Source organism: Camelus ferus, chromosome 18 (assembly GCF_009834535.1).
Source record: "Camelus ferus isolate YT-003-E chromosome 18, BCGSAC_Cfer_1.0, whole genome shotgun sequence".
Lineage (NCBI taxonomy): Eukaryota > Metazoa > Chordata > Mammalia > Artiodactyla > Camelidae > Camelus > Camelus ferus.
Genome location: NC_045713.1, coordinates 27,724,584 through 27,747,486, shown reverse-complemented (window position 1 = coordinate 27,747,486; position 22,903 = coordinate 27,724,584). Strand labels below are relative to the sequence as shown.

At 46.5% G+C, this 22,903-nt stretch overlaps 1 protein-coding gene and 1 pseudogene across 2 annotated transcripts in view; both read right to left on the bottom strand.

Moving 5' to 3' along the window:
- The window catches only part of CPPED1 (calcineurin like phosphoesterase domain containing 1), a 112,057-nt gene extending 99,010 nt beyond the window's left edge, over positions 1 to 13,047 (bottom strand). The window contains exon 1 of one of the 2 annotated variants that reach the window (XM_032460768.1): positions 12,869 to 13,047. In XM_032460768.1, coding sequence (XP_032316659.1) covers positions 12,869 to 12,938 — 70 coding nt within the window. In that variant the 5' untranslated portion in view covers positions 12,939 to 13,047. The remainder of the gene's footprint in view (positions 1 to 12,868) is intronic. The other variant, XM_032460767.1, reaches the window with a different exon arrangement.
- Positions 13,048 to 16,754: 3,707 nt separating this feature from the next.
- Positions 16,755 to 16,852, bottom strand: LOC116657681 (annotated as a pseudogene).
- Between the last annotated feature and the right edge of the window lie 6,051 nt (positions 16,853 to 22,903).

The following is a 22,903-nucleotide window of genomic DNA, read 5'->3' as shown; positions in this document are numbered from 1 at the left end:
TTTTGTGTTCTGTTTTTAAAAAAAATACTTTATTTATTGTTTCTGGTTTTTTTGTTTTTGTTTGGGGGCAGGTAATTAGACTTATTTATTTATTCATTTATTTTAATGGAGGTACTGGGGATTGAACCCAGGACCTCGTGCATGCTAAGCATGTGCTCCACCACTGAGCTATACATACCTCTGATTGGGACTATCGAGGCCACGTTATCTCCATTTGACTAAAAGTTGCAGAATTAGCTCAGCACTAACTGACAGTGCCACCACCTTGGGTCAGTGTGCGTCATTCCCACTGGGGTGACCAAGACAGCTCCACGCAGTACTCCCCGCCCTGACCTACTCAGGCAACCACCTCCATTATGATTCTTCCTAAAACCCTTATCCTAATCATCAAACTCCCTTGCTAATGGGCCACTCTCTTCTGCTCTCCGTGAGGAAAGGCCTGAGTTTGCTCTCCCCCCCAGCATACCGTCAGAATGCAGCATTTGGTCGCTGGCAGGTGGCAGGCACTCAGTAAGCATTTGGTGAAGGGATAAATGAAGACATCAATGGATCCTCGCTCATTCTGGCACCTGGGGCTAAAATGTAGCCCGAAACTTTTCCAGCTGTACTGATTACTGTTTCCACTAGACTGGTGGCTCTAAACCATGGATGATTTTGATCCCCAGGGGGCATTTGACATCGGGAGACATTTCTATATGTCACAATATAAGACAGCGATAGTGCTTCTGGCATCCAGAAGGCAGAGGCCCGGGATGGGGCTGGACAACCCGCAGTACACAGGGTAGCCCTACAAGAAGAATGACCCCACGCAGGTCAGCGCTGAGATTGAGGAACCTGCACAAGGCGCACCACGGGAGCCCTCCAAACAGACCCTTACCGGCTCCTCGGACACACCCCATCCTTTCCCAGCCCTTCCTCCAGGGGGCACTCTCCATTCCACTGACTCCTCCTGCAGAGACGTCATCTGCCTCTCCAGCCCAGCTCAGACGTCCCTCCCTCCCTCCCCTGTGAGCTGACACAGCTCCACCTCCTTTCCTCGTTCAGCAAGTCTGATCTGAGGATAGGTGCCACTCTAGTCACTGGACATTCAGCAGCGGGCAAGGCAAGGTCCCATTCCTTAAACCTTACAGAACAGTAGTGAGATGGGCCAAGAACAGGTCAACAACTAAGCTCATGTGCTCCTCAGTGCCGCAGAAGTAATCGGGGTAACCACGGACGGAGCAGCTGCTGCGTGGGAGAGCTCTGCAGTGGACAGAGCAGTGAGGCGACTCGGGAGATGAGATCTGGAGACGAGAGGAGCCAGGCATGGGGGTGGGGAGGGAAGAGGGGCTGTGGGGACGTACCCCAAGCACAGAGCACAGCGAGGACCAGACCCTGAGACCAGGGGCAAATATGAATGTAGGGCAGGCGACAGACATGCCATACCCACACATGTGGGCTTGGGGAAGGGCTTCAAGCCCCTGACCCACTTTGGGCCTCTGTCTTCCAAAGCCCTGACCAGGTCCCAGAACAGCCCTGAATCTGAGGCTTGAGTCCCAGGCTCAAATCCCACTTCTACCCTTTACCAACTCTGCGACCTGATGCAAGTCCCTTAACCTCTCTGGGCCTCAGTCTCCTTATCTGTAAAGAATAACTTACCGCCCTCAGAAGGGCTGGTGTGAAGAATTACTGAGTTAATGCGTGTAAAGCATTTGGACTCGGCACCCAGGAAGCAGTCGAGGGTGAGCTTTTATCTCCATGACTGCCATTCGTTATTCATGGTAACTCCGACCCCTATCGTAGCACAGAGCTACCAGAATCTTACCCATTTCTTTGTTCCCCAGAGCACACAGTAGGGCTCAGGAAGTATCTGATGATATATACACGTGTACATACACACACGTACATTTATATGCTTTGGGCTTAACATCTTTTCCTTCACGCACTTGTCGATAACTGCTTTGGTTATAAAATGGCAAAGATGGGCAGCTTTACAGCCGCCTGGAGGCTTTCTGGCTAAAGAGCAAATGCCAACGAAATGCAATTTTTGCCGTGTCTCACAGGAGCAATCTGCACAGTGGATCCACAAACTAAGCGTCTTCCGCAATACCCCTCATCTTCTCTGGGGGCTAATCTTATTTTAGTGGTTAAAAAAAAAAACACACGCAAAAGCAGCAAAACAATTTTCACCACTTTGGGACTCTTTCTGGTTTAACAATCCAAACGTCCCAACAGTAAGACCGCCAGAACTTAATGCGGCAGTTACCAGCGTCTTTCACGAGTGGTTGCCTATGGCTGGCGGGAGGGGAAGGTGGGGGGTGACAGCTAAGGGGTGTGGGGTTCCTTTTTGGGGTGGTGAAAATGTTCTAAAATTGACTGTGGTGACGGCTGCACAACTCTGTGAATACACGAAAAACCACTGAATTGTTCACTTGGCGGTTTAAAAAATTCAGGACACCCTCCCCCCCGCCCCGAATAATTGTGACAGCAGAATCCTCAGAGTCTCCATATTACACTTCCTAAGTAACAAAGTGGATCTACTCAACCTCTCTCTTCCGGCCTACACCCATCCAAAAGGCAGCTACTGAGCTACACAAAAGCTTCTGAGTCACAGCTTGGCTGCCGCACTTGCCTCGTAGGGATGAGGGACCTGCCAGCATCTTTATCTGCAGCCCTTCAGAGAAGTGAAGAGAGCAGATGGGCCGGGACTGCTCGGCCAGGCGGCTTTTGGCATCGGTGGCTTCGGCCAACACTGTTCTAGACAACGTCTCAGGCGGGCAAAGAGACATTTTCCAAACCTCTCTCACTCTGCAGAAGCAGAGCGCCATTCAGGCCGGTGAGTCTTGGGGGGAGGTTTGCTGTGACTATTTAGCACTGTTCCCCGTGTTCCGCTGCCAAGAGAGCAGGCGGCTGCGGGCCCAGGTGGTGCCTCCAGGAGAACAGGAAGAAGGCACTGGCGCTGGGCAGGGGCAGCCCTGCAGGCACAGGCTGGGCGAACAGAGGACCTGGATGCAAAGAGAAGACCCCCCCTTCCTGGGGGCAGGTGCAGCCCCGGGAGAGTCGCCCGCAGCGGAGGCACTCTAAGTTCCGCACCAGCTGCAGAGCCACCAGGGTGGTTTGCAAGGGTCCTGCTGACTGGTTCAGTGCCTTGGATTCTTCTGCTTTGTCCAGAGAATTGATGGCGTGTGTAAGCCATGGGTTAGGCAGATACACCCAAGTGATCCAGGGGGCAGTGTATTCATTTTCATTCATTTATTCACATGACAAATGGACACTGAAGGTCCACTGCTGCTGGACACCATCCTAGGTCTGGGCTTCCTGCCCAGTAGGAATCTCTCATCTAGAGGCAGGGACAGACATCAAAGTCACAGCTGTAAACACACAACTCTAAGCTGTAATACGTATCATAAAAGGAAAGAATGGGTGAGGATCTGCACAGGCTCCTCTTAGACTGCGGCCTGAGGAATGACAAAGCAGAGGAGAGGAGAGGGACAGACAGCAGCCACGGCGAGGGCTGCCAGACCCAATTTCTGCTTCAAAGAGATGCCTTGGGATGCCGTCCAGGGAATGGACTGGAGGGACCAGGGGAGACACAGAGGCTGTTGGAACTGTCCAGGTGAGAGGCAAGGGCGCTGGGGTCCCAGTGTTGGGAGTTGGGCGACAGAGAGGTGGACAAAACCAAAGTGTGCTCTGGAGGTGAACGGACAGACAGGGGACAGCTGGCCATGGAAGGCATGGGAGGGGAGAAGCAGAGGGCAGGGATGACTCCCCGGCACCTGGTCGAACGATGAGTTGGGGGAGACTGGGAAGGAGCAGACTCGGGGGAGGACAAGGTGCTCTGTCCTATTCCAGTGTGTTCTGGTGGAGAGGCCAGAGGCTCGGGGGCCAAAAGAGCTGTGCTCTCTCCTTGACCCTCCGCTTCCTGGTTTGGGACCTAAAATCACCCAGGGGCAGCGGTGCCCTCACATAGATGAGGTCAACACGCGCGTCATCCCATTTTCCCAGCTGTGCCGTAAGGCGGATCTGGCCAACACTCTGCCCCTGTTTTACAAGAGAGGACCTGCAGCCTTACCTCGAGGATTTTTCTTCTTTTTCTTTTAAACAAGGCTACATGGGGAGTCGGGACATTCTTTTACTCTAAATATTTCCCAGGGTCTGACTCCACATCAGACGGTTCTGAGCATGGCTGGCAGCATTTCTGGGGCCCTGCAGTCTCCAGCTGCCCTGGCCCCATGTTACTGCCCCTTCCTCACTGGAGGATTTGAAAAAGTTAAAAATCACATTCTGCGCAAATATAAAAAGTTGTCAGTGAGTCCTCTCTGTGAAGAAGACACTCTCTTAACAGACGTCCACTGGACCGACGTGAAGAAGTCACCAACACTCCCCACGCCCTCTGCGGAGGCACTGACCAGGACCCAGGGCAAGCTGATGGCCTCCCCGTGCTCTACGCACCCCTGCCTCTCAGGAGTGTCCGTCTGAAGTTGTTCCCAGACCTGTTCACGCTACCACTTATTTTTAAATCACTTAATTTAATTAAACATGAAAGCCAAAGAAACAGGACTATAAAAAGGATTGTTTCCAATCAAACAAAGGTGGATGCTTTGAGAAGACTCAAGAAAGGCAAGCTGGTAAAAATAAAATACTCATGAATTAGGTGTTGGGGAGGCAGGTGTAAAAGATCTGAAGAAAAAGAAAGTAAAAATCTAGAAGAATTCTTCACTTAGAGTGCTTTCTAAGTGATTTTTAACTGACTACTCCACAGGAAAAAATCCAAACGGAGAAAGATACTTATACTGTAGTTGGAAAAAATTAAAAAAGGAAATTGTCTAATTAAACCTTGACCCCATACCAGTATGGACCTAGACCTAAATGTAACAGCTTAAATCATAATGCTTTTAAAAGAAAACACAGGAGGAAATCATCACAAGTTGGGTGTTAGGTAAAGAGTTCTTACACATGGCATCGAAAGCGGAAGTAATAAAAGAAACAGTTGATAACTGGGACTTCATCACAATTTAAAACTTTGGTGCCGCAAATGATATCATCAAGAAAGTGAAAAGACAATCCACAGAATGGGGAAAAAAAAAAACTGCAAATCATATATTTGACAAGGGACTTGTATCCAGAATATATAAAGAACTCTTAGGACAACTCAACAATAAAAAGAGAAATAACCCTATTAAAAACCAGGCAAAGGACCTGAATAGACATTTCTCCGAAGATTACAAATGGCCAATAAGCACATGAAAAGACGTGCAATGGCGTTAGGTGTTAGGAAAATGCAAATCAGAACCACGAAGAAGTTTCCTTTCACACCCATTTGCTTGGTTATAATCAAAGAGACAGACAGTAACAAGTGTTGAAGAGGATACAGAGAAATTGAGCTCATATGCGCTGCTGGTGGGAATATAAACAGTGCTGCTGTTTTGGTAAACAGTTTGGTGGATCCTCAAATTGTTAAACACAGTTCCTTAAACGACCCAGCAATTCCAATCCTAGGAGTCTACCTAAGTGAAACACATGTCCACACACAGACCTCTGTGTGGACGTTCATAACAGCTTTATTCATGACAGCCAGTGTCCAGATGGAGGGATGTCCGTCAATGTTCAAATGTTCACCAGTGGGTGGATGGATAAACAAAATGCTGTTATCCATACACCGGGATAACTGTTCAGTAAAAAAGGAAAAAAGTGCTGATAGACACTGCAACATGGGTGAACCTTGAAAAGATTACACTAAGCAAAAGAAGCCAGTCACAAAAGACCACAGGTTATTCGATTCCATATGTATGAAATGTCCAGAAAAGGCAAAGCTACGGAGGTAAATTACTAGTTGACTGTGCTGGGAGTGGAAACATAAAGAGACTGAAAATGCATAAAGTTTAGTTCTATGGGGGACGGAGCTGCTCTAAAATTGTGATGTTACGACCACTCTGTAAATCTATTAAAAACAAGCAAAATTTAAAAAGAGTAGATGTGATGGGACCTCAATAAAGTTATTTAAAAATAGAAAAACAAAGGGAAAAGGCATTCAAAACTAAAAGTTCGTTTGTCTCTTGCAAATGCTATCATGGGAACTTTGTGACACTGATTTTTACGGATGATGATAATGAGGAGGGATAAATCATCGAAATTCTTAGTTTAGTCATGGGAACCCTTCTCAAATAGAGAACTGGTTTGGCCTACGTGTGTGGCATCCTTAAAGGCATTCACTTCACTTTCTTCATTATTACCTTAGAATTTTTTGCACCACAACCCTCTTCAAACTTGAACAAACACTCCCAGGTCTACTGTTTCTAGAGAAGTTCTTAGGTGAGACTTGGAAGGGGTGGAGTAAGTTATCTTTTAGAGATTTCATTTATTCTTTATATGTGAGAGGGTTGCCAGAAGGATCAAGAGACATTCAGGATTAGTGAATGTAGTTGGCTCCTCTGAAACAGCTCGGGAGGTTTAAAATGTTTAGGGGCATAATCTTTGCAGGTAAACCGCTGAAGAGCCCTGTTCTCTAAGGGGGAAAATATCCAGGGGGTAAAATGAACTGGAAAGACAGATGAGGACCTGAAAACAATTAAGTATAGGTAATTTTGAAAACACAGTTTATCTTGGTATTTCTCCCTTTGAGAATTTCTTCAAAACAGATGTTGGAAACTTCTCAGAGACAATTATTTGTTAGGAGAAAGTAGTCTTAATTAGGATACGTGTCAAGGATATATAATTATCAATTTGTCCAATTAAAATGAATATTTGAACATGCCTGAGGATTGTGAACCTTCTCAGGTGAGACATGTACAATTTATTTTTTAGAAACATCTGTTGACAGAGCCTAGCAGATTGTGTTAACAAGAAATGGATGACTGAAGCCAAGCATCACGAACGACACTCCTGGAAGAAGGGCATGGGAATACTGTTGGGTTTTGGGGGGGGGGGGGTTGGGGGCATGCGAATATTGTTACTCAAAAAGCACCAGAGGGGAAACGGTCCTAAAGTAAAGTGCTTGCCATAGACTGACTGTGTGTCTCCCCAAAATTCTTATGTTGAGATCTAACCCCCGCTGTGATGGTATTTGGAGGTGGGGCCTTTGGGAGGTAATTAAGTCATGAGGGCTTAGAAACGGAATTACCGCCCGTATAAAAGAGACCCTTAGAGTGCCCGCTCCTGGCTTCCTCTGTGTGAGGACACAGCAAGAAGACGGTCGTCCGTGAACCAGGAGGAGGGCTCTCACCAGACACCGAATCTGCGGGTTCCGTGACCTTGCACTTCCAGCCTCCAGGGCTGTGAGCGATACATTTCTGTCCAGCCTGTGGTGTTCTGTGACAGTGGCCCAAGCTGGCTACAACAGCCCTGCTTGACTCGACAAGCGTCACTTGAGAAACAAGCGGTTCTGGAGGAGGCTTCCAGTAGCAAGTGTGAGGGTTACCAGGGCTGTGCTTTCAGGCACTGTTGCTGGAGTTAACCAAACCTCTCTGCCAGGCAGTATGTATTTTGGCAAGAGACAGAAAAAGCCAGATCCTTTCCACCCTCTTCCGAGCCTGCTCTTGGGGTAACTCTACCAGCTCACCAACTCGAGTCTCTACCTTCCCACAGAGCCTGGACTGGTGGACCCTCCAAAAGCATCGCTCAAAGTCACCAGCAATGCTAATGGGGAACTAGCTAATGGGGACAAAGTCAGGGACAGACACAGCTTGGGGGGAGACTAGGTGTTCGACACCTAGTAAAGTGAACCCACAAGACTAGGGGCTCTAAGCCTGCCCCTCAAAGGCTGGGCCTCTACAAGCCCTGGGCTATATGACCCATACTGGGCACGCCCGCTGGAGCTACTCAGCCCAGAGAGGAGACCACGTGCAGGTTATACTTCTGGAGAAGTTCAGGGTCCTTTCCCTCTTCCTAGCTCATCAGTTTATCTTCTAAGTCTCTCTCCATCCCAACCCCACCCACCATTCTTTTCCAGGTGAATGGCCCTGTTATTCTCTGGTCCCACAGCAGCCCTGGGGTAGCTCCAATGGGCTAGGAAGCTTCCCACCTCAGCAGCCCCATGATCGCCACTGGAAGCCCCATACCACCACCACACGCACCATCAACAAATTCGAAGTGAACACTGTGTACCTTGGAAATGCTGCTATCAGACAAGCTGGTGAGCTCCAGCTTCAAATCAGGTTGCACCTCAAGTTCCTCGCAAGCAGAAACTCCTCTGTTGATACTGCTACAGCTAGACTATTCTTTCCCAGTCGGAAATCTGATCATGAGGCCTTGTGTCGTTAGAACCACTTGCTACAATTAGATAATGACAAAACTCCTCAACTGCCCCCTGCCTCAGGCTCCAGGCTCACCCCACACCACACAGCTCGACTAGGGGCTTCATTCACCAACACCCTTCCCTGTCCCGTCCCATGGTGCCAGACTTTCTCCCTCGCTCTGCCCATGGGCTACAATGGTCTTCCCTCCCTTCAGCCCAGGTATGTCATCCTTCAGCAATCAGATGACATACCCCTTCCTCAGGGAAGCCCTCCCTGCCTGGCCTTATTAAAATGTCCCCTCACTTCCCTGACATTTGCCACAGCTGTGACGTGCTGGTTTGTGTGATGGCAGGATGGTGCTGGCCTCTCCAAGTAGTCACGTGCCAGAGATGCAGAATCACATCTGGTTTCCACTCATCACTGCACTCTGGCATCTGACACCATGCCTGGGCCAAGAGAGGTGCTTAGTACATTTGATGAGTGAGCAAATGGATAAAACAATAGACAAATGGATGGACAGACAGATGAAAAGACGGACATATGATGAACAGACTGGTGGAGGGATGGCTTGATAGACAAATGGATGGACAGATCAACAGTTAGGTAGATGAATAGTAGCAGGGAGAGATGGTCAAAGAGCACGTTTGTTCCCAGGGCCAACCCCTCTTCTGAGCTCTCCACCCTATCTTTTCCCTGCTCCTCTGGTACTGCTCTCCAACAATTATACTGCCTTTTGCATTTTTCAACCCCAGATCCATCTCAGACCAATCATGTGACCTTGGGCAAGTCGCCTGGCTTTTCTGACATTGATTTTTTTTCCCACTATAAAGACTGGACAATCCTAAGAGCTAGCTGACCAGGACTGTTTTGAAGATTACATGAGATAATCCACATAAAGCACACCTGATACATGCTGGATGCTCCTTTTGGTCTTACCATCACCATCACTGCTTCAGACCCTTCAGCCTTCCTTCAGCATTGCTCCTCCCTCAGGCTGCTGTTACCCTAAGTCTACCATGCATCACCCAAATGTCTCCAAACAGAATCCCAGCCTAGCTGACTTCACATCCTCACTCTCTACCACTCCTCAAACACCGTGCACCAGGCTTCCCCCTACAACTCTGCTGAAGGTGACGTAACAATCAACCTGCCATCCTTTGCTTGGCTAACATTCACCTAGACGTCTGCAGCATCTGACCCTATGACCCACCTTGCCTTAAGCCCTTCTCCCCAGCTTCGGTACCAAGACCGGCTCCTGGTTTTATCTTCCAAAATTTCTGGTTGTTTCCTGCTCTGAGACCTTCAGTGTGTCTTTTCTTTCTTCCTACACCCTAAACATTGGCAATATCCTAAGTTCTCTCTCTCTCTCTCACACACACACACAGTTCCCTATTCCACACACCTTTCCCTTAGTAGTACCACTGACTATTACAGCAAGACCATCTACTCCCTCTCTATGGATGGCACCCACACTCCCATCCCCAGCTGGGTGCTGCATCCCACAAGTTGCCTCAGATTTCCTGATGGCACCTCAAATCACTTCCCAAATCAATCCCAGAAAACCTGGCCCTACTCCCTGATTTCAGTTAACAGTCTCACCATTACCCAGGACCGACACTGAAAATCCCACTTACGGCCAAGAATTACTTCTTGTGCCGTAGCTCGATGCCTAGATTATGAGCCCATGGGGGTGTGTTGCTGGCCTTCCCCTCTCCTTTTTCTACTCTTCACAAGGTACAAGAGGGTGCCATGGGAACATAATAAATACTTCTTGAACTGAAAAGAGACACTGCAGAGTAACAAGGACTCCTCATAGCCTTCTAGTGGGAGTATAAATTGGTGCAAGCACTCCGAAGGTGATCTGACAAGATCTAGTAAAGCTGGGAAAGCTCATACCCTACAACCCTGAACTTTGCTGCTGGGTATATGACATGGAGAAACTTCCCCTTGTATCCACGAGAAGACTTGTACAAGAATATTCATAACAGCACAGGTGCCAAGAGTGAAAACCGGAGATTACTGAAAGTCTATTATATCAGGATCATAGCAGGAAATTACTGGCATGCTCAAACTAGGATAATTAAAGGAGTGTTTTTAAAAGGATTATTTAGGATGAGTTGAGTGCAGAAAAATCACAAAGGGCAGTTTCGGAGTTCAACACCGAAAAGCAGAACTACATCTGAAAAGAGGGAGGAAGTGATTACCCAAATCTGATATCCAGCTCAGGCTATCTTTAAAGAAGCAGTGTATTTCAGGTAAGGAACACAGCCAGCCCGAGGCAATCCCACAGGTAATAAACCGGGGAATACACACTCCAACTTTTGCTTCTCCCTTCCTCCAATCTCCAGTCTGGACTCCCCACTGAACTCAACAGGAGGCCAGAGGGCAAGAAGCCCACAGGTGAAGCCCATGGAGTCAACCTCCTGAAGCATAGCTGGGGAGAGAATAGATTTGGAGAAGCAAAGGGAAGACACTCAGACTCCAGCAACAGATTATTAAGTATATGTTAATACAATGGAATACTGCCCAACAGGAAAATGAGCAAACTAGAGCCACCTATATCAGTACAGATAAATCTCAAAACCCTCACACTGGGCTGAAACCAAGCAGAACCCCGCTGGACCCTCCTCTATCATAAAAAAAAAAAGTTTCTGCATGTCCTCCATTTCCTGTTAGTAGAAAAAGGCTGTAGTCTCTTCCCAGACCTTCCCTGAGTTCCAAAGAGCAGATTCAAGCAATTACTCATTAAGGAAGTGAGGGAAAGCAGAAACAAAGGAAAGGCAGACAAGAAACAAGTGCAGCCATGAAACAGTCCTAACTCCTCCTCAAGGGATAAACCTAACAATCGGATACAGATCTTTCAGTTGTTCTGCAGGAACTAAGACCCCCACCCAGGTGAAGAATGGTAACTGAATGTTGAGGCCCCAGACTGGTCAGAACCAGGTTGAGGATTGAGATTCCTGGAACACCACCCTGTCACCTCACCAACAATCAAAAAAAAAAGTCATATCCTCTGCAGCCGTCACCCCAAATGTTGTCTTTAAAAACTCGTCCCTGAAAACCAAGGGGAGTTCAGGCCTTCTGAGAACGAACCCTCTCCTTGCTTGGCCCTGCAGCAAACCTTTCTCTGCTCCAAACTCTGATTTTTGTGTTTCGCCTTGCTGTGTGTCGGGTACACAATCTTGGGTTTGACAACAGAGTGAAAGAAGCATATTAGAATATTTAGAGAATGTGCCCTACAACAGATTGTATTTTCTAAAAATTCACCTCAAATATATTTCTGGCCCCACCTGCTCTTCCAGAACCTTGCCACACACCCTATCCTACCCCCAACAGTTGTAAGGAAAAGAACAAGGCTTTAGGACAGAGAATTACAGGAGAAACCTACTTTAGAAAAGGGTCGCCAGGAAAAACCTGTTTGAGAAAGTGACAGACCTTTGGGGGGTGGGGGGGGGCAGTAATTAGGTTTATTTGCTTATTTAATGGCCGTACTGAGGATTGAACCCAGAACCTCCTGCATGCTAAACATGTACTCTGCCACTGAGCTACACGCTGCCTTCTGAACTTTAGGTAAGACATGAAGGTGGAGAAAGAGCCAACCCCACTAGCCCAACTATTAGCTAGGTGGGCAGAGAAGTGCAAACGCCAAGGCGCTAAGAGAAAGGACTTGGCCCTCTTAAACGGAGTTTAAAAAAAAAAAAAAACGGTGAGTTAAAAAAAAAAAAAAATAGGAGAACTGGGCAAGGGAAAGGATGGCTGGCATGACGCAAGAGAAGTGAGCACAAGCCAGATTATGAAGGACATCTGGAGTGACTTCCCTGGGGTGACGAAAATCGGTGAGTTTCTGGGAGAGGATTTGACTTTACGCAGCAAAAGGCTCTAAGAGGACCAAGGAATCAGGAATAAATGTCCCTCTCAATTTATAGTTCGAGGGCTACCATTCACTCAGCACCTAGCCTGTGTCAGACACTGGGTTACAGAAATCCTTTTAATCTCCTAACCCTCCCGTAAGAAGTATTAACAAACCCACTTTTACAGCGAGCAAGATTATCTACGTCCAAAGTCCAAGCATTTAACTCCAACACGACTCTTGACTGCCTCTCCTCTCTCCTGTTCTAATAGGCACTGCTAACATTTTGGTGGATGACTCATAGTAAATAACCATGATCAGGGAGGATAACTACACCGTGGTGAACGACCATAATAAAAAATAACCACATCTAACGTGACCCGAGCGCTTATCCAGCACCACATGTAACCTCGCTCGTATTATTCCCGTTTCACAGATGAGGAAACTGAGGCCAAGACTTGCTGAGCAACGTGGCCAAGGCAGGGCTTGGAAACCAAGTCTAACTGCAGAGCCCACGCTACTAGTAACTGTGCTTTGCTACCTTACTCTAGCTTCTCTCAGGGAACTCCGGTCAAGGCCAGCGAGGCTCCATCACAGGACCGCTCGCCCAGACACCCTTCTTATCAATAGTGCCCCTAGAAGCCCTACTTGCGGGCGGTGCGGCAGCTACTGGAGTCCCCAGCCCCGGGGTGCAGCCCCTGATGGGGTCCGGCTGGAGGCGCGCATCCCAACCAAACGTTCCCCCCTGGCTGAAGGTTCCGCACCCCTGAAATCATTCCCTCCGGGGGAAAAGGGCCCTCAGTACCTGAGGAAAACGCGTCCAGGGTCCTTCCCCGGGCTCTGTGGAAAACACCCCCCGCCTCCACAGCCGACATGCCGAGCGAGTTTCTCGCCTGAGTACACTGCGAGGGAGGGAGCAGCGGGACTCCTCACAGCCCAACCGCCGGGCGGGGCCTGCGGGGCTGGGAGGTGCGCCCTCTGCTCCGGGCGGGGCGGCTGGGCGGGCGCGCAGGGCTCGGTCACTCGGGGCGCCACTAGTGCTGCCTGGGCAGGGCGGAAGCGTAAGCGGCCCCTCTGGGATCGACTAGGGCCCCTGGCGAGTGGAGGCCGCTGTCTGGGCCCTCCTTGCAGCAGGGCGTTTGGGCTAGGGGTTGAGGGGCAGCCCTTCCCGAAGAGTAGGGTTTCCAGATTTAACAAGAGTACAAGCCCATTAAATTGGAATTTCAGATAAACAATGAATGGCAAGTGTGACCTATGCAGTACTGGGAGAAGATTATGCTGAAATTTTTGTTTTTATCTGAAATAACAGTTTAACTGGAGGCCTGTTGTTTTATCTGGGAACCCTGCCTCAAAGTCAAGAGGACCTGGCCCTGTCCTGTCCTTGAAGGACAGGGGCAGGACATTCCTCCAAGCCACCAGCTGTGATCTCTGACACCTGATTCACTTAATCATAGGTCCATTTGAAACCAAGTCCTGCAAAAGCTGAACTCCCTACTGAGTTTACGATTAATCTCTCTATCTAAAATTTTATTCTCTTTCATGTCCCGCCCCTGTTTACCTCAGGACTGAAAATCATCAAAGGGATGGGGCCGGGGGAGGGGGGGGTTGAAATCAAGCAGGACCCTATCAGGCCTTCCCAGGTGTAAAAGCTCCTCCATGTCCCCCTTTTCTTGTTTGTAGGGAAAAAAAGGCTTTAGCCTTCTAGGCCTTCCCTAAATTCCAGAGAGCAGGCTCAAGCAATTAAAGATCAGGACAACAGAGTCACAGGATTCCTGGTACCTCCTGAAGGGATGTAGATAACAACTTGATGCATATCTTTGAGTTGTTCTGTAGAAACTACAACCCCTACAAGCTGAACACAAGCAGAGAGACACCAGACTAGTTGGAACCAGAAGGTTGAAATTCCAGAAACTGTTACATGTTGCCTCACCACCAACCAATCAGAATGAAGTCTACTTGCTGCATCTTAAGACCCTCTCCCCTAAAAACTTTAAAAACCCTTGCCTGAGGAGGAGGGTATAGCTCAGTGTCTACCATGCCTAGCAGGCATGGGGTCCTGGGTTCAATCCCCAGTACCTCTATTTAAATAAATAAATATGTAAATAAACCTAATTATCTCCCCCTCAAAACAAAACAACAGACAAACAGACCAAAAAAACAAAAACAAAAAACCCTTGCCTGAAAGCCAATGGCGAGCTCCTTGGTGGCACCCTGCAAATAAACCCTGACTTTGCTGCAAACACTCTGTGTCAGAGTTTGGCTTTCTGTGTGCGGGCACATGAGCCCTTGCTGGGTAACACGTTACTGACATCATCGCTCACTAAGCATCAGGCACTGCTCTAAGCACTTTGCAAAGCAGCTCACCTACTCCACTGAACAGCCCTAGGAGAAGCTGCTATCATTAGCTGCATTTATCAGAAAGGGAGACAGATGCCTGGAGAGGTGAAATGGTTCGCACAGGGTGACACACATCCAGGAAAGTAGTGAAGCAGCCACCCAGCCAAACTAGGATCTGTCCAGCAAAAAGCCACCAAACTAAACTAACCCAGTGTTTGTCAAACATGTGAAAAATATGAATTCCAGGGTGAATCTACTGCATCTAAATCTCCAGAATGAGGATCTGTTCCTAACTCCCCCAGGGGTTCTTATGATCTGCCAAGTTTGGGAAATTCTCTTAACTAGTTGCCTACATCTGAGGCATTATTTTGGTGGCTCACATGACCAGGGCAACTGTCCTCCAATCTTAGACAAGAGGCAGTAAATCATAGTGGTTAAGAATATGAGTGCCGAGGGGTGGGTCATAGCTCAGCAGTAGAGTGCATACTTAGCATGCACGAGGTCCTGGGTTCAATCCCCAGCACCTCTATTAAAAGTAATAAATAATAATTAATTTTTAAAATGTTTTAAAGAATATAAATGCCTAAGAGCTCTGAAGTCAGAAGTGTGTTCCCACTTAGTGGTTGCCTGATTTTGAAAATTACTTAGTTTCTTCAGGTCTCAGTTTCCCTCTCTGTCAACCGAGAACAACAGTGGTATCGAGGAGGCCAAAGCATTGCTGGGAGGCTTGAATGGGTTGGGGCATCAAAGTGCCTCAAACAATAGTTCTAACAGCAAGTGGTAAGCACTCTATGACTATTGGCCACTATTATTATCCCCATTATTAATCATTGTGTCCCTACTCACTTCATATGGCCTAGTCCTGCAGAAAATTCTCAGGAAATGTTCAAGGAAGGAATGAGTGAGTGAGAATCCAAAGTCCCAGTGGCGGCCTCAAGGCCCTGCAAGAGCCTACCCTTGCCAACGTCTCACCCATGAACTTGCACACCTACACACACTCTTCAGATCGAAACGAGGTCTCTCTCATTCCTTCTGTAGCACTCTCCTCACAACCATCATAGCCCTTTGCATGGCTGGTTATTATATGTTTACAGATGTAACTGTTTGTTTAATGTCACCTTTTCCAGTTCAAATGTAAGGTCCAGGAGTGCAGTTACTTTGATTGTCTTGCTCGCCAAGTCAGGTGCTTGAGTAATAGACTCAAAAACAGCTGTTGCATGGATAAATGGATGATGAATATCTTGGCAAGATAATCCTGTTTGGAACCTGGGCGTGGTTGGGGATAGCTCTCTTGGCAGTGATGGTAGTTTCAGAGTTGCATGGGTACCACTTAATGATAGTTACGGCTGCAATTACAACTTGTCCACCACTGAGACCAGCAACCTCTTAGCCTCACTGCCTACCACATCCTCCCCTTATCACTATACAGGTCAGGGCTTCCACTGTCCTCTGGCTGTGCTGTTTTAGTCTGTACACTCTTGTTTTCAGCTGTCTGCCAGGTTTAATGAAATTGAGAAATCTTTAGCCAGATTCATCAAGGAAAAAAAAAGAGAGAGGGCCCAAATAAATCCTAGAAACAATCTCCTGGGACTGAATCAGGAAGAAATAGAAAATATAAACAGACGAATTACCAGTGGTGAAATTGAATCAGTAATTTTTAAATTCCCAATAATATAAAGTCCAGGACCAGATGGCTTCACAGGTGAATTCTACCAAACATTTTGAGAAGAGTTAACACCTATCTTTCTCAAACTAATCCAAAAATTTGAAGAGGAATGAACACTTCCAAACTCATTCTATGAGGCGAACGTCAGCCTGATACCAAAATGAGACAAAGACACCATTGAGAGTGAAAGTTAGAGGCCAATGTCACTGATGAACACAGATGCCAAAATCCTCAACGAAATATTAGCAAACCAAATTCCATGGTCCATTTTAAAAAATCCTACATCGTGATCAAGTGGGATTTATCCCAAGGGTGTAAGAGAATAAGCAGGTGGTTGCCGGGTGTAGGGGGCGGAATATGTGAGGAAGATTGAGAGTTACAAACTTCCAGCTACAAAATAAATGAGTCACAGGGATGAAATGTGCAGCACGGGGAATATAGGCAATAATGGATGATAATTTTGTATGGTGACAGATGGTATCTAGATATATCGGTCGTGGTGATTATTTTGTAATGCATAGGAATAGCAGATCCCTATGTGATACACCTGGAACTAACGGAGTTTTAGGTCAATTATATATATATATATTTTTTTTTAATTGAAGTATAGTCAGTTTACAATATTGTGTCAATTTCTGGTGTACAGCATAATGTTTACATATACATATACATATACATATTGCTTTTCAAAAATATGGAACGCTTCATGAATTTGCGTGTCATCCTTGCACAGGGGCCGTGCTAATCCTCTTCCAATTTTAGTATATGTGCTGCCGAAGCGAACACTATCTCAATTATATTTCTTTTTCTTTTTTTTTTTAGCTCAATTATATTTCAATTAAAAAAAACTCAGCATTGCCCATCCACGAGAGAGGGCTGGAGGGGAGGGAATGCGTATCAGCTAGTGACTATTACGCCCCATTCCCCATCCTTAAAAACGGCCCCCTTTCTTCCCTCCAACCCCTTCTAACAGCTAATCCGAATGTGTTGTTTAGAGACCCAGAGCCCAGCGGAACAGTTCACACCAACACTCAAGGCCCTGGGCAGCTGGGCTTTTATAGTTCTTCTGTCTACTTTTTATAGATCTTCTGTCTCCTCCTTACTGTCAGGCTGCGAGCTGTCCCTTCTCACTGTTCTGGCATCTGTGTCCAGCAGGCCCTCGCTTTCTCCAGCTTCTTCTCTCGTTTCTCATCTGCCCACGTTTGTGAAACCAGACAACAGTGGTTGTTAGGATTATGAGCCAGGCTGGTTTATGGATTTCAGCCAGTGGGCTTGGCCTAAGGCCTCACGTAGAGAAGAGAGCTTGGGCTTCAGGGTTTTGAGGGGGGGGGAAGTGGGGGCAAGGTAATTAGGTTTATTTATTTATTAGCAGAGGTGCTGGGGATTGAACCCAGGACCTGGAGCCTGCTAAGCACGCACTCTACCCCCGAGCTATACCCTCCCCACTTGGGCTTTTCTTTAATGAGCATGATCATTCCTGGTTAGACTGTGTGATAGTTAATTTTATGTGTCAGTTTGGCTGCCTCCGCCTCCACCCTCTGCTGGGCCCGGATGTTTCGTCAAACACTATTCTGAATGTTTCCGGGAGGATGTTTTTAGATGAGGTTTAAATGAGTGGACTTTCAGTAAAGCAGATTGCCCTCCATAATGCTTTGGGGCCTCATCCCATCAACTGAAGGTCATCATAGAACAGCAGGTGGATGAAGCAAGAGGGAATCCAGCCAGCAGATGGCCTGTGGATTTGAACTGCAGCATCGGCTCTTCCTGGGCCTGCTGGCCCACCTTGCAGATTTGGGACTTGCCAGCCTCCATGACTGTGTGAGCCAATTCCTTAAAATAAATGTTGCTCCCTATCTATGCACCCTACTATTTCTGTTCCTTTGGAGAATTCTGACTTATACAGACCGTCAGAGGTCTCTCTGGAAGTGTTACGAGGCATGCCAGAGTTGGGCATGTAATTCGGGTTGGTGTCATCATTCTGGAATGAAGGGGGTGCCCTGATGCGGCACACTTGAGAGGTACAGAAACACAAACGCACTGTACAAGTACTAAGCAACGTGGGCCCCAGGCACCCCTCACCTTTACTGAGTCCTGACCTGAACCTCTCCAGGTGGGACTCATGAATGATGCACTAGGGGATGGGATGGGACCAGGGTAAAGAGAAGTCCGTGAAGATGTCAGTTTCACATATTTGATCATTTTTTAAAAACTGAGAATAAATAACCTCGAACAGATCAAAATACCATGTGTACTTCAGACCACCCCCAAAGTGAGTGTTTTTGTTTTTATTTTAAATGTATTAACTTCACTGATATTGTCACAGGATTGGTGTTGACAAGACTTTTACATTTTTCCCCCCACTTTTCAAGATGTTAGAGAAATTTCTGAAATGTTCCAGGCATACCTATGTTCCCCAACGTGGAAGTTCATGAATGTTGTTTAGACCTTTTGGACATCATTGCAACTCTCTTAGGTGAGTTGTACAGCTTCCAAATTCTTGTTTTTATTATTAGAAATAAAATATAACTAATGTCTGCAAGGCATTTCAATGCACATGCTCTCCTCTTATCCCCTAAACAAAATGAAGTTTCACTTCATGTTAAAAATGAGATCACAGAGTCTCAAGGAAGCTAAGTATCTTGCCTGGAGTCAGCCCACCATTTACCAAAAGTGGCAAAGGCAGGATTCCTCTTTCCATCCTTTTGCTGCCTCTTATGGTCAATTTCCATGCCTATTAAATACTCTTTAGATCTGTACGAAGCCTCCTCGTTGCCTGACATTTGATTTTACGAGTTTCTTACGTCTTGACTTTGAAAACTTGTGCCCATAGGATGTAGTCATTTAGGGTCTAGGATGGTCATCATGTGACTTGAATTTAAACTTGCTTAGCCCACTTACTAGCTCTGTGCTCTTAGGCAAGTCACTTAACCTCTCTGAGCTTTGTTTTCCTCACCCCTTAAGTGGGGATAATCACATTTACCTACAGAGGTATTGGCAAGATACATTAACATGGAATATTTGAAGTGTGTATCGCAGCACATAATAATTGCTCAAAAAATTGCTTGTTATTATTGTGGTTGTTATTACTTCAGATAAGCAATTGAGGACCTCCCAGCCGGCCAGCACACTCAGCTTCCTGTGCACTGGGGTGGGGCTCCCTGACATTCAGAACCTGGAACGGAGAATTGGACTTCCAAAACCATCCCTGATAGAGTCTCATGCTGACTGAAATCCACCCACTTATTCTGTTCCTTCAGATCGAGCTGACCAATATACAAGCTGCTAGCTGCATGTGGCTACTTAATCAAAATTAAAATTAAGTGACAGTTTCTTAGTCACACCAAGCACATTTTAAGAGCTCAATAACCACGCGGAGCTACGGTGACCAGAGTTAGGGAGAAAACCAATACAGGGTGCTCAATTAAATGTGCATTTCAGATAAAGTATGTTCTGACCTGCTTAGATGAAAAAAATCATTTGTTGTTTATCTAAAATCAAATTTAGCTGGGCATCCATATTTTATCTGGCTGGTGGCTACCATACTGGACAGTACAGACGTGAAGCGTTCCCATCACTGCAGCAATGTCTACCGGACAGCAGTGCTTCAGAACGTCAATGAGCAACTTACAGCTAGTGAACCCATCTGTCACTTCAGTTCTTCTGTCCAATGGCACGTGATTGGCAGAGCACAAACAGCCGAAGTCTCCCTAACTGCTATAATAAAGTTACAGAAAGGCTTTTGAAACAGATGATACTAATTATTCCAATACTTTTTCTTCCAGAAACTTCAGTTTCCTCACGAAGGCTTTTGTTCATCCATTTATTTTCTTTTCTATCTCCCCTACATTGCTCAGTAGCCCTTGCAGAAAACCTGTCACGATTTTAGGGACTTACTCTCCAATCTTCATTCTCTTTATCTGAATAGTGAACTTGGTCTCCTGAAACATTTAAATAATTTACAGTTACTCACTCTGGGCTGTGAAAAATCCTTTTTTCCCACCCTTTCTCAAGGGGAAGAAGAGTTCTCCTTAAAATGCCAATCCTCTCAACTCAGTGGTACAGTTAGTGTACAATTTAAGCTCTTTGCAGAAATAAAAGCTCCATGAAATAGACCGAATGTCCAGAACAGGACTCGGCACAAAAGAAGCCTTCAATCGATACGTGTTGATTTGAGTTGAATTTGCTTCTCAAACTTACTCATGTTGAGAGTCTTAAGGGCAGATTTCAAATTCCGTTCAGTTTTCCCATGTGTCTTGGTATTGGATCAGTTCAAGATGAATGACCGCAAGGGAATTCTACACCCTTTGATGCCTGCCTCTTGCATTGTGCTTTCTTTAATTTGTCATGTGTTCATGCAAAGTAACCACAGTTGATTCCTGACCCTCTCTGGATGACACTTCTGGCTTTGGGGGACTCAGGATCAAATTGAAAGCCATGGGTTTCACTGGAAAACTTTGTAAATACACCTGTCCCTTCTCTGCCTTCATTTTATTTTTCCATCTTTGCCCTACTGGACACTGATTGAAAGAAAATCATGTGTTTGCTAACATCATAACAATGCTTTGCTTCCCACAAGAAGGACTGACCACATGTAGGTTTGAATCTGACAACTCTTACTGGTTTTTATCTTCCCAAAGATCTAGCCTAGTGTTTTACTGAGCTAATGTTCTGGAGGAATAAGGCCTGTATCCAAAGGCACTCCAACAACACAGTTCTAGGTTTTCTCTCTGACAATGTTAGTCTCAGTGAGTGGTCTTCAAGCCTGGCTCCATGTTGGAATCAATCACCCAGGGAGCTTTTCAAGCGCATCCATTCCAGACTTCACCCTGGAGCTTCTGGTTGGATATGTCTTGGGTGAGACACAAGCACTGGGCTTAAAAAAAGTCCCAGGTGATTCTGATATGCAGCTGGAGGGGGGTGAATTGCTTGTCTGGAATCTAAGATGAGGCCAACACCTGAGTCAAGTGAACAGCAAGTCAACTGTAATTATAGCTGATTGCTGCAGGGGTGATGAGAGACATGTAGTAACATTTGCTGAGTCCCTGGGCACTGGGTTATGTGTCTTTTAATAAGGGGCCCCATTTAAGTTTCACCACAGTCTTGAAAGATTGTACACTGGGTTGAATCGTGTCCCTCCAAATTCGTGTCCATTGGAACCCATGAATGTGATCTCATTTGGAAATAGGGTCTTTGCACATGTAATCAAGTCTGTGTGAGGTCATGTTGGATGAGGGTGGGCTCTGAATCCAATGACTGGTGTCCTTATAAGAAGAGGAGGGGACACAGAGAGACACAAGGAGAAGAAGGCCATGTGATTACAGATGCAGAGATTGGAGTGATACAGCCACAAGCTAAAGAACACCAAGGGCTGCTGGCAACCATCAGAACCTGGGGATATGGCAAGGGAAGATTCCTCCCTAGAGCCTTCTGAGGGAGCATGGCTCTGCTGAAACTTTGATTTTAGACTTTAGGCTCCAGAGCTGAAAAGGGAATTTATTCATGGACCCTGTTGTGTTAAGCCACCCAGTTTGTTGTAATTTGTTATGGCAGACCTAGGAACCTAACACAGATCTGTATTATTGCCACTTGACAGATGAGAAATCTGAGGCAGTGTGAAAGATACAAAGAAGTTATACATGAGCCCCAACATGAATTTACGCTAACTAGCCATATGCCCTCCGGCAAGTCTCCACAGTGTCCCCATCTTCAAAACAGAGTACTTCATAGAGTTTTAGAAAGAACTGAATGAGAAACTGTTGGAAAAACACCTTGACTTGCTCTCAAAAATGGTACCTGTTATGACTGTCATTATTATTGGCATTAACAATAGATGAAGCTGACCAGAAGAGGAGGAATCGGAATTTACTTCTGATTTTGTACTAAAACATCACCCCGCATTGTGGCCCAATTGCCTTTGGTCAACAATGTCAACTGGAGGGAAGGGAGGAGGGTCTTGAGCTCCCCCTAGAGGTGAGCGTGGGTAACAAACGACGTGAAGAGACAAGGAGGGGAAGTCCCCGTGGGAAGAATGGCAAGTAAGGCTGAGACCAGTTTGGGAAGAACCTTGAATGCTGGGCAGAGGTGCTGTCTTAAGACAATCAGACCACGATTGTGCTTGGAAGGAACTGGACATGAATTCAGAGGACAACTGAAACCTCAGCTGGCTAGGGGTAAGGTTCTGGCAGTCAGATGGAAAAGGAAAAATGAAGGACAGAGATCCTAATAAACAGAGGACCTGGTGGCAGGATGGATGCAGGGACTCTGAGACAGGAATCAGAGGCTTGGGTTTCTAGCCTGAGAAAACAGAAGAAAAAAATGAACCTGCTTTCAGAAACAGCTTGATTGCAAGGGAGAGCCAGTTTGGGGAGGGTAAAAAATAATAATAATAATAAAAAAAAAAGATGAGTTAGTTTTTGAGCAAGTGGAATTGGAGGGAGTTTGGAGTGAGGAAACATGGATTCTGATTGTGGCTAAGCCACATGTTAACAGTGAATCCAACACATAACCCTTCGGGGCCCCAGTCACTTGATCTTTAAAAATTGAGGGCACCGCATTCAACCAGAGTAGACAAACTGGTGGCAGATGTGGTTTGTTCATTCTACACAGGGTTTTACACTTTAACTAGCTGCCAACATTTCAAAATTGGGAGATTTTACACAAAAGCCCAGATTCCTGCCTCAAGCAGTTGGCTAACACTGATCATCCGCTGCCTCCTTTAGACGGGCCGTGGACATGTTTTCCCACAGCCTCCACCAGGCCCTATTGTCTTCTGACAATATCAGAAGACAAATATCAGCTGCCAGTCGCCATCTATACCCAGGCTGCGTCACACATGTA